The 15,876-nt window shown below is 42.3% G+C and overlaps 1 protein-coding gene across 2 annotated transcripts in view; it reads left to right on the plus strand.

Moving 5' to 3' along the window:
• The window catches only part of LGR4 (leucine rich repeat containing G protein-coupled receptor 4), a 125,568-nt gene that overhangs the window by 56,092 nt on the left and 53,600 nt on the right, over positions 1-15,876 (plus strand). For both annotated transcript variants that reach the window (XM_073347792.2, XM_073347793.2), the window contains exon 2: positions 1,437-1,508. In XM_073347792.2, the coding sequence (XP_073203893.1) occupies positions 1,437-1,508 (72 nt within the window). The remainder of the gene's footprint in view (positions 1-1,436; positions 1,509-15,876) is intronic.

The following is a 15,876-nucleotide window of genomic DNA, read 5'->3' on the forward strand; positions in this document are numbered from 1 at the left end:
CCATAGCCTACATGTTTCTTTTGCAGGGTCGGGGCCTTAGTCAATGGTACATTAACAACTTTAGACCAAAAACAAAACAAAAAAGACAATTCTGGTAATACCAGAAGTAATATTAGAAAGTTTCAGAGTAACAGCCGTGTTAGTCTGTATTCGCAAAAAGAAAAGGAGTACTTGTGGCACCTTAGAGACATCTGAGGTTAGACATCTGGTGGTTCTATGTCTATGTCTATGTTGGACTATGTCTTCCGCACATTTTGTGGAAATAAGAAGGCATGTAACTTGCATTGTTTAGGTGATAGGTGTTGCTGTGCATTCCATAAGGAAAGAAAGTTTTCTCAAGCTTGATGCCAGAGTGAGGCTTTGCTCTGATTTGGAAGACCGATGATGCAAGGGAGAGTGGAAGAAAGTTGCAGCTGTGGTATTAAGTCGTCTTTACACTTTAAAAAAAAAAAAAATTAAAATTGAAGGGCAGTAAAAGTGGGAAGTAAAAAATAAAAAGGTTAAATAATAAAAATTAAATTTGGCAGCTGTTAGTTTAAACTAATACTTGTCAAATCAAATTCTTGATTCTGGCCATGTTCTCTCGCTTTTACTCAGGTTGAGTAGTACCTTACTTCATGAGTAGTCCCACTGATTTCATGATAGGCATGCAACTAATGTGTGGTGGCTTTTTTCCTATTCACTCCACTACTCATGGAGCAAAGTGCTACTCAGCGTGAGTTGAGGTTGGTAGAGTTTAGTTTGCCACTTACTGCCAATATAAAAACAAGAAAGAATTGGTCTGCATACCGATCATGTAAGCACTTGCTGCTTGCATGCATGTGCTTATGGGCTAAAAATGAATTATACTTAAAACTATTACCTCAAGGACTTTTATAGGTTTTGCAGAAAATATGACTGCGGTAGAGCTGGGGCATGTTTCTGCTATTCTTTTCAGCTGCTCCAAAAGCCACACTTGCCTGAAGGTCTTTATTTTATCAAGTCTCAGTGCATGTGTTTATTTATTTTAAAAAAAACAACAGACATTACGGTATGAATATTTGAACACTGGGTGGTCACATTTTTTACAGGCAGTGGTTTCAGAGTGGTTTTAGTTACATACATCAAGAGTGTGTGTGTAAGGAGTCAGTAAAATCAGGACTGGAGAAAATAGGTTTCTAATAGGTTTTCCACTCCTCTCTTTTGTAACTTCAAGATATATTTTCCCCCTTCTGGTTGTCAGAAGAAAGCCTTTGGTATCAATCCTTCATGATGCGCTATATTTTTAGATCACCACACTGTGAAAGTTTAGCCTGCAAACTCCTACAGATACCACAACATTACACTGGAAAAAGCTTTTTCTATTATCTCAGCAACTGATCTGTTTAAATTTACTTCATGTTCTAAATTGTAACATTGCTTATCTTTTGACTCATTTGTGTGTTCTTCTTTCCCAGGGATATCAGTATGAACAATATCACAAAGCTACCAGAGGATGCATTTAAGAACTTTCCTTATCTTGAAGAGCTGTAAGTATTTTGCATGTAAAGTCAGGGCTGTTTTTACAGTGCTGTGGGGTGGTTGTGCAGTTAACCTGAAAATGGGTGGGAAAGCAAATTGTGGTGTTAGGATGAGCTGTGAACAGAGAGAGCAATTATACCTTTAAAAAAAGACTTATATATGTTTGGAAGCCAGAGTGGTTAATGCTAGTAATGAGAGACTTTTTACAGTAATTATTTTAATCATGACTACAGTGGTGACACATACTAATTATAGTGTTATCCAAAGATAACATAGGAGAAGTGTAATTGCCATTGTTTCCAATGGAGTTACAGTATAGTTATTGCACAGCTTCCATAAATACATTGTTTCAGTTATTGTGCAGTTAACTCCCATTACTCCTATAGGTGACAGAGGCAGCATGGTGTAGGTCAGGATGTATTTGAAAAGAAATAGAGGCCTTGTGTTTACAACCTCTTTTTTATAATTCGTTCTTAGTTTTAGCAGTGCATCTTCCCTTATCCTGTCTTCCCCCCTCCACACATCGCTCAGCTACCTCACATCCAGTCTCGTCATTAGGCCCCAGTTCAATAAGTCTCTCAAGCATGATCCTAACTTTATGCACATTAGTATTCCTGCTGACTTGAATGGGCTATTCACTCACGGAAGTACTCTGCTGAATTGGGGCCTTAATTTAGAATTCTGAGCAGCAGCTGAAGCCCCCCGTAAAAATGAAGCAAAAAAGTTATGATGTAGATTCTATTTTCTATTCTAAATATTTCTAATAATTTTTGTGTTTCAACAGGAAGAGGGACAAGCCTTTATCTTAGTCAGAATTACCACTTCAATAACAGTAATAAATTGCACTTAGCCACTATTTGTCTTGGTTTCCCCATCTGTTAAAGGGGGATAATGCTACTCACCTTTTGCAAAGAGCTTTGAGGTGTTCTAATAAAAAGCAATATACAAGTGAAATTTCTATTGCCCCCTTGATTATGAATTGCTTAATAATTTCAGTCTTTAAAAGTGCTTTGAGATGATAAATATTGTTAACCTTGTCAGCGATTTTGTCTAGACTGGGAAAGAAAATTGAATTTCAAAATGTATTAACTAAAATCCCCTTGGTTAAAATGTTTTAAATACATTTTTCAAACACAACTCATTTTCCCCATTTAGAAAATGGCCTTGTGAGGTAAGGAAGCATTATCCTTACTTCACAGATGAGGAATGTAAGGCACACAGAGGAAAAGCCATTTGTACAAGAACATATAACACAGTGAGTCAGTAGCAGAGCTAGGAATAGATTGCAGATCCTTTGGCTCCCAGTGTCCTACTCCAACTGTTGCATCACACGTTTTCCCTGGTAGGGTTGAGGTATTGTGCAAAAATGTGGAGACGGTGATGCAGTGCGTTTTGATTTCACTATAAAAGTACACGTGACCCCAAGATTTTCACTGTGTCTTGTACATGATTCTGGTTCAGGTCAATAGTCCTGTAAAGCAAAGATGAGTTTCTTCATCCCAGGCTAACTGTAAATGAGATTCCTTATATTAATGTACTCAGAAGAACTGTCCTCTCCCATCAGGCTCTGGACACCCCTATGTCAATAAAATCTAGAACTGTTTAGTGAAGTAATATAGTTGCTTTCAAGATTCCAGACAGTGTTCTTTCCCACACCGTAATTTTTAAAATGTAGCAGTGCTACACTGAAAATGGAACAGTTTAAGAAAAGTTTGTGCCATGGCAGGAGGTGCCGACTACATGCAAAATTACAGGGTTAGGAAGGCTCAGCTGGCTCAGGATTTAGATTGTCTGACCCCTCCCTAAGTGCTTTATAATAGATGTAAATGTGTTTCTGGGTTTTGTGTGTTTAAGTTTCCAATGTATCTTATTTGTTTTGTTTTCTGTCCAGGGTTCTTTCTCAAATTCCTCATTTGTTCATATTTCACACTAAATTTAAAAACCAAAAAACCCACCTTCACACAGACTGTGGGATCCTTCAGTTTTTCCCTATAAGTAATGAAGCAATAAAACCTAACTGGGTGGGTGTGCACTTCATTATGTAATCTCCATAAACCTGGGGTGTGTCATGAAGTAAGGAGAAAAAAGGCAGAGCCTTCAGCCACCATATACTAGTGCTTTATTGCTCAAGAACCATACTCTACAAAGTATCTCATTGCAAACTGTAATGCTGGAATTTGGAAGGGGAAAAAACCAATCAGACCTGGCTTTAAACTAGGCTGTAGTTCTGAACATCTGGATGTTTTAAATCCTTGCTAGCGTGGTTATTTGATGTATCCAAATAAACAACTCAAAAATTAGAATAAAATTGGTATTTGTCAAACATTATTTCTGACACATTCATACCTTTGTTGCAAAAGAAACAATCCTAGAGTCCTTTTTATGTGCGAGTCACGTAGGCCCAAGAGCTGAGGTTGTTTTTTTTAAGGCTATTCCGTTCCTTGCTTTGCATGGCAATGGGGCAGGGGGGAGATGCGCACCTCCACTCCACAAGCAGCAACCATTTTAGCTATATCACCACTCTATCCCTGTCCCAAAAAGCACCCATCACCATTACTGTACCATGGGAATCAAGAGTGCAGCATCTGCAATCCCCAGAAGCACTGAAACTAAAACCTGCCCAACCTATTCAGTCTAACCTATCACTGATACAAGAAGACTCCACCCAAGGAAAAAAGCCCCAAGGTGATCAACACCGAACAGGCAACTGCTGCATATTCTGTACCTCTCAGATGCCACAGTGACTGGTAGAATTGCATCAGCTGACAACCAGTTACCTTAGACTTGTACAGGTGAATGCAAGGTTGTTCGTTAATGTGAGAATCGTCTATGAACTGATCACAAGGTTCCTGACCTGGCATGCATCATAAAAATTGGGTTTGATGATGAAGCCAAACTGGCAGAAGCCCCAGCCAGTCTCTGTGAGATACCTAATACATCGTGGGTTTAGAGTGGCCAAGAGTGGATGCTGTGTGATCATAATTTCATCCAGTTTACGATAACAAGCAAGAGTCTATCTCCAAAATAAAAGTATTTGAGTCTGTTCAGCTGGAATGTGACTGCAGTGGCAACAAATCATGAAGACTCTTCTAACTTATATATCAGACTTACTCATTTGTCAAGAATTTAGCCACATTTCTAGAAGAATTAGTCAAGCTTCAGCTGAGATTCATTGTCCTGGGAGACTTCAAATTCCATGTAGAAAAATAATCTGACATAATAGCCCAAGATATGCTATGAGCCATGACTGACCAGGGTTTTGCCCAGGCCGTCTCAGACTGCATGTGCAGCTAGATGCATGCCTGACCCAGAACTTAGAAGCACTGACAGCATACCATACTCCTGGAAGGGCCACCACCAGCACTTCTCAAGAGGTACCCATTCTTTCCCCTTCAGTGAACTGATTCTTCCCTCAGAGCCACCTGGACATTTTCTGTGACCAGAAGATCTTGAAAGGGACAAGCTCCTCATCTAATAAATGTAGTTGTTGATGAATTACTGAAATATTACCCAACTGCTGACTGAAACCATCAATGAACTAGTCCCAAAATAACCACTTGTCTTGCAGGTCCCTGTGGTTCTCTGATGACCTATATAAAATGAAGCAAGAAAACAGCTTACAGGAGTACCAATGGCACAAAATATGTTCCACACCAGTCCATGTAGTGCTGAGGCCCACCTGTAGGCAAATGCTGTAAGCCATAAAAGATTCTTTATTTCATACGCAGTTGTGCTAGCTGATAACTGACAGCTGAACTGGTTTGTGGAGCAATCTAACTAATCCACTGGAAGGTCTAAACGTGCTTCTAGGACCAAGTGCAGCTTGCTGCGGAAAAGAGGTCCACTTCAAAAACAAAACCAGCAAGATCTTAGAGAGCCTTGTTGAATGAAAACTGAACTGTTACCCTGTGGGACTCCTTGCCACAGGAGGAGCGGCAGAGGCAAAGCCTGATGAGCTCTAGGTGTGAGATGCACCTTTTCTTTGCTAACTCAGTTCTTAGGAATGACCTCCTTAAAACTGACCAAAACCCATCTTTGCACCTCCTCGCAGAGAGGAATGATGAGGGACCTCTCCTTTTTGATATGGGCATTCATTCTTTCGATTTGAAAGGTGCTTCATAAATACTTAATGAGCAGGACCTCATTGTGCCAGATAAATCCAAACAAAAGGGCATTTTTTTAGGTCCTCAGCTTGCCCCCCTGCCATTTTCGGATGTTTGGAGCAAGAGGACCAAGTGGCCAGCTTGGAGAGTGGAAAATTTCCATGGGCACTAGTGACAAAACCGGGCGCAGCACTGCCATAGAGGAAGTAGAGTGGAGGCGTGCAGGAGGCAACAACTGCACTTCTGCAGAAGTCGGGGTCCCCAGATGGCAGGTAATCCCCCATCTGTGCAGCTCCTAAGCCATGGAGGAATGGAGCTCTACTCTAATCGGTCTTAGGAGCTCTGGATGGCAGCTGCTGCCTCCTGCTGCACAGCTCCTAAATCATACAGGAATAGAGCACGACTGTTACAGGGCTTCAAAAGCTCTCCATGCAGGAGACTTCCCCTGCAAATATCCTCCTGCTGTTCCAAAAAGACAGTGCTTCAGCCCCACCTGCCGCTGCCTGCCTTCTGCTTCCTCGGTTTTGCAACACCTCGGTTTATCCCACCATCTCACAATCTAGTAAATTGCCAAATAACGTCACAGGATTTTATGATGCCTCAATGGAGGCGGATAGATGCATAATTTAGGACCCTGAGCCTTGCTGGGGGAATAACAAAAGGAGTAAGGTTCATTTGAAGCAGCTATTTTCGTTGCGTTAGGGAAGTGGATAGTTTGAAGGCCTGTCAGATTTTAAACAGGATCCTTTTTTAAATGCTAAGATGACTATTAACAATATTAAAAGAAGACGCTTAGTGCTAGGTATGTAAAAGCTTATCTCCTAATTAAAGGTGCAGTCAACATCACTAAGTATCTGATCTGCAAGCCCAGTCCATTGGTATTTGATGATTAAATGACATCCTACATGCAAATAATCACAGGTACGAATAGGGTAGGCCCAACTAATTCTCAGCTGAAAATCAGCCTCTGGGTATATGTGCTGTAGCTGCTGCTGTTCACCCCCCCCCCCCCCCATACATTTATTGCAGAGAAGCTCACAGTGCACTTTATCATATGCCTTGAGGATTCTTGCAATATTTATAAATGTTGTTGTAAAACTTCTCTATCTCGCTGTAACTGATACTCATCTGGAAGTAATTTGCAAGTGACTGAAACTGCAGCGGTCAAAGTCGCTGAGGAGCAGACCACCAAGGCTTTTGCCACAGCAGTTAATGAGGTATATTCTCTACACAATGTTAACATTAACATGCTACATCCCTGAACTTGATATGGAAACTTAAAATCCTGGAAGAATTTGGCCGCAGTTTCCTGACCAAACTTATAAAGTATTTATAGACAGCTACAAGAGCAATGCAGCTAGATACTACAGTGTTTTTGAAAAGCATAAACCGTTTGCTAATACGAATTCTTAACTAAAAAATCGGGCTTAATGATGTCCTGATGCATTTCTACGTGATTTGTTAGTTCCTTCTGATATTTAACCCCTCTTTACAGTGGCATGCAGGGTTTTAGCCATGTGATTTCCACTGACTTTGTTTGTTGCATGACTTACCAAATTAACCCAAGTACTCTAACCCATCAGTTCTTCAAAAGGCTTTTCATTTTCAGGATATGTAACTGCAGATAATTTTATGGTGTGAATGCAGAGGCTTAACTTATTCAAAACAGAATGTCTCCTTGACTTTATGACCTTTAGTTTGTTTTCATTTCCAGTTTCAGCTTTTTAAACCTCTGGCTCCTTATTTACCCTGGGAGGGTGTGTAATTTTAAGTGATAAGATCCAGCACACCAGTTCCTTATCCGTACATGAGGGCTGGTAGGGGAGAAGTAAGTGCCCCTGGTAGGGAATAGTTAATTTAAGCCGCTTGTCCTGCTGCTTCTCTCTGGGGAGTTTGTGCCTCATGTCCATATTTGCCATAGTAATTTATTAATTTTTTGTTTTGCTGGGTCAAAATAGTATTTGGTCCTGTATACGAAACATGCTCTAAATCCACTCAACTGTAGCGTGGGGGCGTATATTCTAAACATTGCCTTAATGTATTGGGAGAATGCTCTCTCCGCTGCAAAATTCATGAACTCTCCAAAGAGCAAGGGGGGGAACTATTTTGTCCAGCAAGGAGCACTGAGACTTCTTGAAGAGTTGAGAGATACCGGGGCTTTTGAGGTTATGGGTGGGGACAAAATGAGAGATCCAGTAAGTGGTGGGAGATATTGCTCCTTAAAGGTTGAAATTTGTTAGACTTGAATCTCCAAGGCAGTCCTAAAGGGATTATTTTGCTTCTAGTCTCATCCTGACCAAATTGCAGGGTGCTATTCCATAAAACCATTGTGAACCCAACACAGCCAGGCTGTGAGCAGCTCTGGCCATATAATATATATTTTGTAGATATATATATATACTAAGGCAGAAACAGCTTAAATGTCTTCACCAAGGACACATGTTGTATGTCTACACTGCAGTGTAAGCCCCGGATTAGTGGGACTTGTGTCAGCTGATCCATGTTGGGAAACCCTGGCTTTGAGAGTCTAGATTGTACTTTAACCCTTTTTCTAATCTGTGCTCAAACCTAGGCCTCTGGTGTTCCACACTGTAGTGTGCAAACCCGAGTCAAAGTAACCACAGCCGAGTCCCTAGCATTTCCCCCACTCCCAAAATGTGGCTGCTCTAGCCCTAGGACCATGGTGCACTGGGAACACTTTACTGTTGGCTCTGCATGTTATGGGAAGTTTGAAGCAGCTCACTTTGCAACTTGCTCGGTTTGCTCTCCATTGCAAGCCCAGGATTCTCTCCGATAGTGTGCTTGCAGATTGGAGATCAGAAGAGAATGGGTTAATACTGACCTGAGCTGCTGCCATTTGCAAAGGGAGGATGGCAGCTTCTGTTTTCCATAGAACGTTTTGCAGATTGTTGGGATAGAGAGGACTAAGGAAGTTGTCCCATGGAACTGTAGGATATTTCCGGCAGACTCCTGGGACCCAAGTCAAGCGGAGCTGCGTCTACACTGCAAAATAATAGGGCTCAAGCCCTGGGTCCCAGCTTAACTTGAGCTCAGCCCCTCCAGCCCTGCAAGGTTCTGGGAGTCTCGGTCCGAGTCCTGGGTTTGTGCAGTTGGAGTGTAGATGCAAGGGGCGGGGGGAGGGTTAGGCTTGAGCCTGGGCTAAAGCATGTTCTCACATTGCAATGAAGACATACCCATGGTGAGTTGGTGCAGAGCTGAGAATATAACCTGGGATCTCTGTCTCCAGGTTGCATGTGGTAACCATTAGATCACTGACCTGTGAATGTGAAAATATTGAGAAGTATATCATGTTCAATAATACAACTATTGGGGAAAACAATGGACAGTGACATTACACTTGTGCATAGGTGCTGACTTCCCCTCTACCCGGTGTGTGCTTGACCCCTCCTGCCCCTGCACTGCTCTCACCCCACCCCCATTCCACCCCTTCCCCAAAGTCCCCACCTCCATTCCACACCCCTCCCCCAAGTCCCTGAACCTGCCCTGCCTCTTCTCCTCCCCCTCCCTCCTAGAAAGTCCTAAGCTCTGCCAAACAGCTGTTAGGCGGCAGGGGGTGGGAAGTGCTGGGAGGGAAGGAGAGGAGGAGCGGGGACGCGGCGCGCTCGGAGGGAGGGGAGGGGGGGGGAGCTTGGCTGCCGGTGGGTGCGGAGCACCCGCTAATTTTTCCCCATGCACTTGTGTACATATGCTCCTCGACAAATAATATTCATGGCCAGTCCATATACTGTGAAATATAACCAGCTTCATCACCAGTACCAACTTAGCTAAGGAATACAAAATCTTTTATGGAGCAACTCTTAAATTTGTATCCATAAAGGCCAAATTAGACTAAGACTTCTCCAGTTATAAAATATGTAGGGGTTAAGGGAATTGGTTGATGCATTGAAGCTGTTGGTGAATTATTAGAATAGGACAAGTGAGGCCTTTCTCCTTTTTGTAAGAGTAGGGGGGAAGGCTGACCTCTTGTTTTGAGATGGGCAAATGGAGCAAGAGATATAAAAGTAACAGTAATTTACCAGGGAAGGGAGAATGAAGAACTGCTTGAATGTTTAATTGCCTCTGTGCAATTTACTGCACTAAATGCTCTTGGTCGGAATTAACCATCTTGTTTCTGCTTTAGAATTTTCTGAGCATTGCATTTAATAGACGGTGTTTGTTTTGGGAACAAAAGAACTAATTAAAATGCACGCTGACAGTAGAAAATGAGGTGTGTGGTGTTTCGCCTTAGGGTTGCAGTCAGGGAGTATCTGCAAAGGAAAAGACTAGAGTTACTTTTTCCTCTTGGCTGTAGCTGAAGATGACCACCTGGCTGAAATTTCACAGCTGTTTGCATTCATAGTATCGATTTCAGTGTGTAATTTAGATGCCCCTTTTGTTCCTATTTCTTCATCAGCACTAAGCTGCAGTCTCCTCCCTTTTTGGTTATCAGTTTGGTTTTACAAGTAATAGTGTGTGGCTTTTATATCAAGGCCACCAGGGCTGAGCTCTGCTAGTATGAGAAGAAGCCTGGGCTGGAAGAGGCATCTTTCTGGGCCCCTGGTGGAAGATGTTTCATTTGAAAGTAAGCAAATGTGACTTTTAAATGGGGTGGTTTAGAATAGCATTAGCACACCCTTTTTAAAGTGGTATTGTTTAAAGTGGGTGTTTAAAGTGGTGATAATAAAAAGATGAATAATTCTTCCCTCACTAACATAAAGATAGAGGATCCCAGAATTCAGAATGGGAAACCAGAGACAAAGAGCCTGTCAAGTCTGCAAAAATAAGGCCTTGTCTTCACTAGGAAAAAAGATGTGTGTGTTGTAGTCACGTCCTAGTGAAGATAAGGAAGTTTGTAGCATTGGCAAGTCTAGAGACACACCTGGGGATATAGCCCAGGCTTCAGCTTAACCAGCTAGCACATGGTAAATGTATACATTGCCTTGTCTAGCCTAGAGTCTTGGAATGTGTCTCACACATACCTTTAAATTCTAGTCAAGGCAAACCCTTGGGCAAAGATTTCCCAGTAGGATTAACCACGACCAGTTAACTAAGTTTCTAAACATCACTGGCTTTGTCCACCCTAGGTGGTGGTGAAAAACATATTGGCCGACCCATGTTAATTAATCACTTCCTGTCTAAATGAGCCTTAAATGAATGTGTTCTAGCTGAACTCCAACCCTGCCAATGTAAGAAGAGGATTTTTGTATTCTAGAAACCTCTAACAAAGCTCATAACTCCTATGTTTTCCTTTTTTCAAGAGAAAATGCTAGTGAGCTCAGTAAACTGTATTATTTTGGGAGGGTGGGAAAGTCTTTTTAAAATTCCCTTATGGTTCTTGTTTTGACAAGTTAATTTCAACCTCCAAGTGACTGTGTATGAGGCCCCTAGTATTACCTAAACTAGTTACTCTGCAGCATGGTCTTTTTGAATTCCCTCTTTCAAGATCCTTTCTTATGCTCATCTCTTTTGTATGACTGAGTCTTCAGCATACAAATACCTCTTTGGCATTATTTGAAAACTATCTGGCTCAGCTCAGTGTCCTGGAGGTAGCACTATGTGTTGTTAAGCTGAAGACCCCCTTATGATACTGGATTTAGTTGTTTTCCTGAGCCAACAGGATGGGGCTGCCCTGAAGCATAAGATAGATAAGAAATTTCTTGAGGCTTTGTGGAAGCCTCAGCAGCTCCTAGTCTAATTCTCTACAGCTGTGGGTCCCAAAAAACCAACGTGTGGTGCAGTCTGCCCCCATTTTGTTATTGGGGATGGAGTAGGAGACCACTTGATTTGTGAGCGCACATGCACAAAAATAGTTAGCTTCTTATAAACCCATGAGCAGTCAGACCCAGCTCTACAAAAGCCACTGATAAGTCAGAGTAGAATTGGCACTCTCTGTATATGGGCAGTAGCCACATAGTCCCTGTGTACACCCTCTTTAAGAAAGATTGCCTAGGTCTGAATGCAGCTTTTTAGCCTTTGACAGTAAGCTTGCACACAAAGAAATGATATGGAGCTAAATTCAGTTCACCTCCCTCTCCACCCACTTGCCATACTATATGTGAAATTAAGACCAATATAACAGTTAGAGAGAGGATACATTTATTTTAAGTACTAAATCAGTTTCTCTGAGGTATTCTTTATTGGCACATTTTGTCCTCCTAAATGTTTCCCTTACTCTCACCCAAAGATAATGATGTAATCCAGGGATCGGCAACTTTTGGCACACGGCCTGCCAGGGAAAGCCCCTGGCTGGCTGGGCCGGTTTGTTTACCTGCAGCATCTTCAGGTTCAGCCGATCGCAGCTCCCACTGGCCGCTGATCGCTGATCCAGGCCCATCGGGGCTGTGGGAACCGGCGTGAGCCGAGGGATGGGCTGGCCGCCCTTCCCTGACGGGCTGCATGCCAAATGTTGCCAATCCCTGATGTAATTGGAGAGGATCCTGATTCAAAATCTTGGATTTGCACCTGGGAGAAGTCTACAGGTCACCTAGTTCAGACCCTTCCTGGAGAACTATGATATGCAACTATGCCCTCACCTATGAAGTTCCATAAGATTCATTCTCAATCCCATTCAATCTCTATCTGAAATTGTTTTGGTGGACTTGCAACAGAAGGTCAGGTGCCACAAGTACACACGTCGTACCCACCTCTATATTTTGTCATCACTATCAGCACCTGGAAACCGTCAGCACACAAATGAAGAGTAGTTGGCTGAAACCAAACCCAGGGAGGACCGAGGATATGGCAGTGGGGAGAATGAGACATTTCAAAGAACTTGCCATCTCCACCCTAATCATCCTTCATCAAGGGCATTTTTAATGCTTTAAGGTCCCCCTCCCCCTCATCAAGGATAGTCTTCAGCCAGACTGGGCAGAGCTAAGGAAAGTTCATATTTAGACTGTAATGCAAAAATAGAAAGTGGAAAGAAAATCGGAAAATGAGGCATTTATTAAAATATGCTCTTTTTCTTCTTGCTTCAAAATCAGTGATGCTTGGGAAGTCCAAAGTGTTTACAGTGCTGTAACTTACCACTGTAGACTACTAGTCACCTATTTTTAAAGGACATAACACACTGTTTTCTTACATGGGTGCAGCATGGGTGCTGGAGGATAAATGACTGAATTGCTATGACAACTTGCTCTGACAGTTCAGATTGCGTAATCTTTGCTGATGGTTGTGTACTTTGCCATTTAAAAAGGTAGTAGTTTACATATTTTCTGTGGGCTATCCTCTTAAGGAAGTCTGGCTAAAATATAGATGTCACTTGTAAGTAGAATTTGAATGCACCTTTTAGTAGACTGAAACGTTTGCCTTCTTCAAAAGCAACATTCCTTTATTTTAAAACCAAACCAAAGATAATGGGCCAAAATCTGCCCTTGGATAAGTTTTCCACTGGGAGATTGTGGAATCTCCATCCTTTTTAAGAACAGGTTAGACAAACACCTGTCAGGAATGTCTAGGTAATACTTTGTCCTGTCTTAGTGCAAGGGGTTGTACTAGGTCCCTTCCAGTCCTACATTTCTATGATTCTATGATATGAGGACAGAATTTAGCACATTAATTCTCAAGCTTTTCATTGTGTAGTCCATTGAAAAGCCATTTTAAATGTCTGAGAACAAGAACGATGAAAGACTCTTTATCTCAGGGATCATTTATTGATAGAAAAATATTAATACCAAAAAAAGGGGTTCAGAATGAAAAGTGGCCCCCTCAAAACTTGATGGTTTATACTGTTGTGATTGTGGTACTGGTTCTAACTGCATACCCTTTATATAACTTCTTTCTGTGCCTTGGTGTACACACACACACCATGAGGGGGCCATCAGGGAGTTGGCAATGGTTCCTTGATTATCCACAGATCCCTAGTGAGGGTAAGAACAGATTAGGAACTGCTTTATTCTGCTCCTGATGACTCCGGTCCCCAAGGGAACGTTCACCAGCTGAAGGAAAGCAGAGGGCAGCACTCTCTAGGCACATCTTCATTTGACAGGAAAATCGAATTCCACTCAAGGCAGATGCTATGCTGGGGTTGAGGGACATCTGGGGCAGTCTTATTAGGGCTGAATGGGGCTGATGCCTAGTTCACTAGTAGGACTGCTGCACAGCGTTTCTGTGCCCCAGGTCCAGCTGGGGACTGCTGTTATGGGGGCAAGAAGCACAACTCAAGCAACATGAGGAGGCCTGAGGAGCTGGACCTGAGGGACAGTGGTGGGGAGACAGTAGTAGCAATAATTACATGGTGCCAGAAGTATGTCCGAAAGGGGGTAGAGGGTGTCAGCAAAAATGCAAGCACAAGATGGGAGTTGGGTGAGGGAACAAAGAAAAGGAGTCCATAGAGAAGATGTCAAGGCTGATTCCCCACTCTGGCACTTGGAATGCAGAAGGTGGGGGCCCACAAGGATTCTAAAAATTAATACTGACCACTCCAGGCTTGTCTTAAACTCCCAAGGTTACAGCTCCTCTCTGACCTTGGATGGGTAGATACTGCCACCACCCAAATGCAATACCCCTCGGAACCCAGGAAGGTGCCTTTGGGAATTCCTTCCTGTGGGGTACCCTCAAGCCCTTTCACCCCCACTCCGGGGAAGAGCTGAGAAAGAAAACAAAGGAAATTAGCTGTTGCCCCCAGCTAATTAAACAACGTGTACAAACCTCTTAGGACACCAAAATTCCAATCCTGTTCTTAAAAAATATAAATTTTATTAAAAACAAAAAGAAAGAAAATACATCTGGATCTTAGGCTTTTGCTAGATTTAAAAAACCCACTTACAAAAATTATTCATCAAGAATAACCTTCCTGAGGTCCAGTTTAAAGGTTACAAGCAAAACAAAAAGCATTTGGGGTTAGCACAGAGAAGTCCACAAGCCAATAAGAAATAAACAGAAATAAACCTAACATTCCTAGACATTTTCTGATTTATGAGTAGGGTTTAGGTATGATCTGATGATTTCCATACCTGACAAAAAGCTTTTTACAGCATAGTCCCAGCCCTGTCTCTGCTCTGTCCCTTCTCTCCAGAGAACAGCAACAGAACAGAACAAAGTGAATTTTTTTCCCAATTTTAAAATGTTCTAGCCTTCCCATTGCCTCTTTTGGCTGGGTGCCCACTCTTTTCCTTTTACCTGTGGACTTTTTAACCCTTTACAGGTAAAGCAAGTAGAGAACAGCTACTAAGAGGAATTTTATAGCTAACTGGCTGGCTGGGTGTCCACAAAAGGGAGTCCGCCCCCCCCCCCCCCAATTTATCACACCAGGTGTAGAGGACCTGTGATAAATTAAGATGCAAAAGATCAGGAAGGTTGCTTTGGATCTTGCTTGCAAAGCTGCTTCACAATCAGAGCTAATACACCAACATACATCTTATGGTATCTGTCTGTAGAGCACGTAGTACAGTAGGGCCCTGATTCCTGACTGGGATCCCTAGGCGTGCTGCCAAAATACAATAATTAAATTTAAGAAAAGGACACATTACTTATTAATCTTACAACAAATGGGTGTTGCATTCCTCACCAATATTCTAACTTACAGCAAGGAATACCAGTTTCCAGTGGGTGATGGCAGGCAATGCACACTACCTCATATGCATTTATATAGCAAACCCGTGACAGACATACAAAAGCCAACAAGCTATTACAGAGACAAGAGACACAGCCAGGGTGGGAATTATCCCAGAAAACTGCAGAAAGAAAATTACAGCAAACATTTGTGTATGAAGCTTTTCACAGAGAGAGGAGGGGACCTAATTCCCTGCTCAAATATCTTGAGGCTCACCACCATCTGGGTTGAAAAACAAGAACAGAAGGCTTCCTAGGGGTTCATGTTGCATCCGGTCAAGAATAAGAGAGAAGACTGAGTGATGTTTTTAATCAATTTTTAATTGAATGATGGGTCAAATGCTATCCCTGAGTCCATTCTGTTGACTTTGGTAGAATTACACCGGTGGTTAACGTGTCCCAACAATTCGGTAGCAGGGTTGTCAGACTGTCTCATAATTGTACCATTTAACTTACCAAAAGAGAGAGGACTCAGGAATTTGCGGCCTCCAGAAGTGCTTTGGTTCAGCGTGCTATGTCTGGCATCAAACTCTCAGAAGATGATGTCGTGGAAGGTATTCCCCAGCCATTCTGAATCCTCTTTTCATAATACAAATAAGGTGCATTTGGACTTGAGGTCACTGGCTATGCCATGTAAAATAATCGATGGTGCTGGACTCCTACCAAGGATGCATGTTGTGACTAACAAAAAATGCTGTGCCATCCTATGAGACACACATTC

The sequence above is a fragment of the Lepidochelys kempii genome, chromosome 6, assembly GCF_965140285.1.
Source record: "Lepidochelys kempii isolate rLepKem1 chromosome 6, rLepKem1.hap1, whole genome shotgun sequence".
NCBI lineage: Eukaryota > Metazoa > Chordata > Testudines > Cheloniidae > Lepidochelys > Lepidochelys kempii.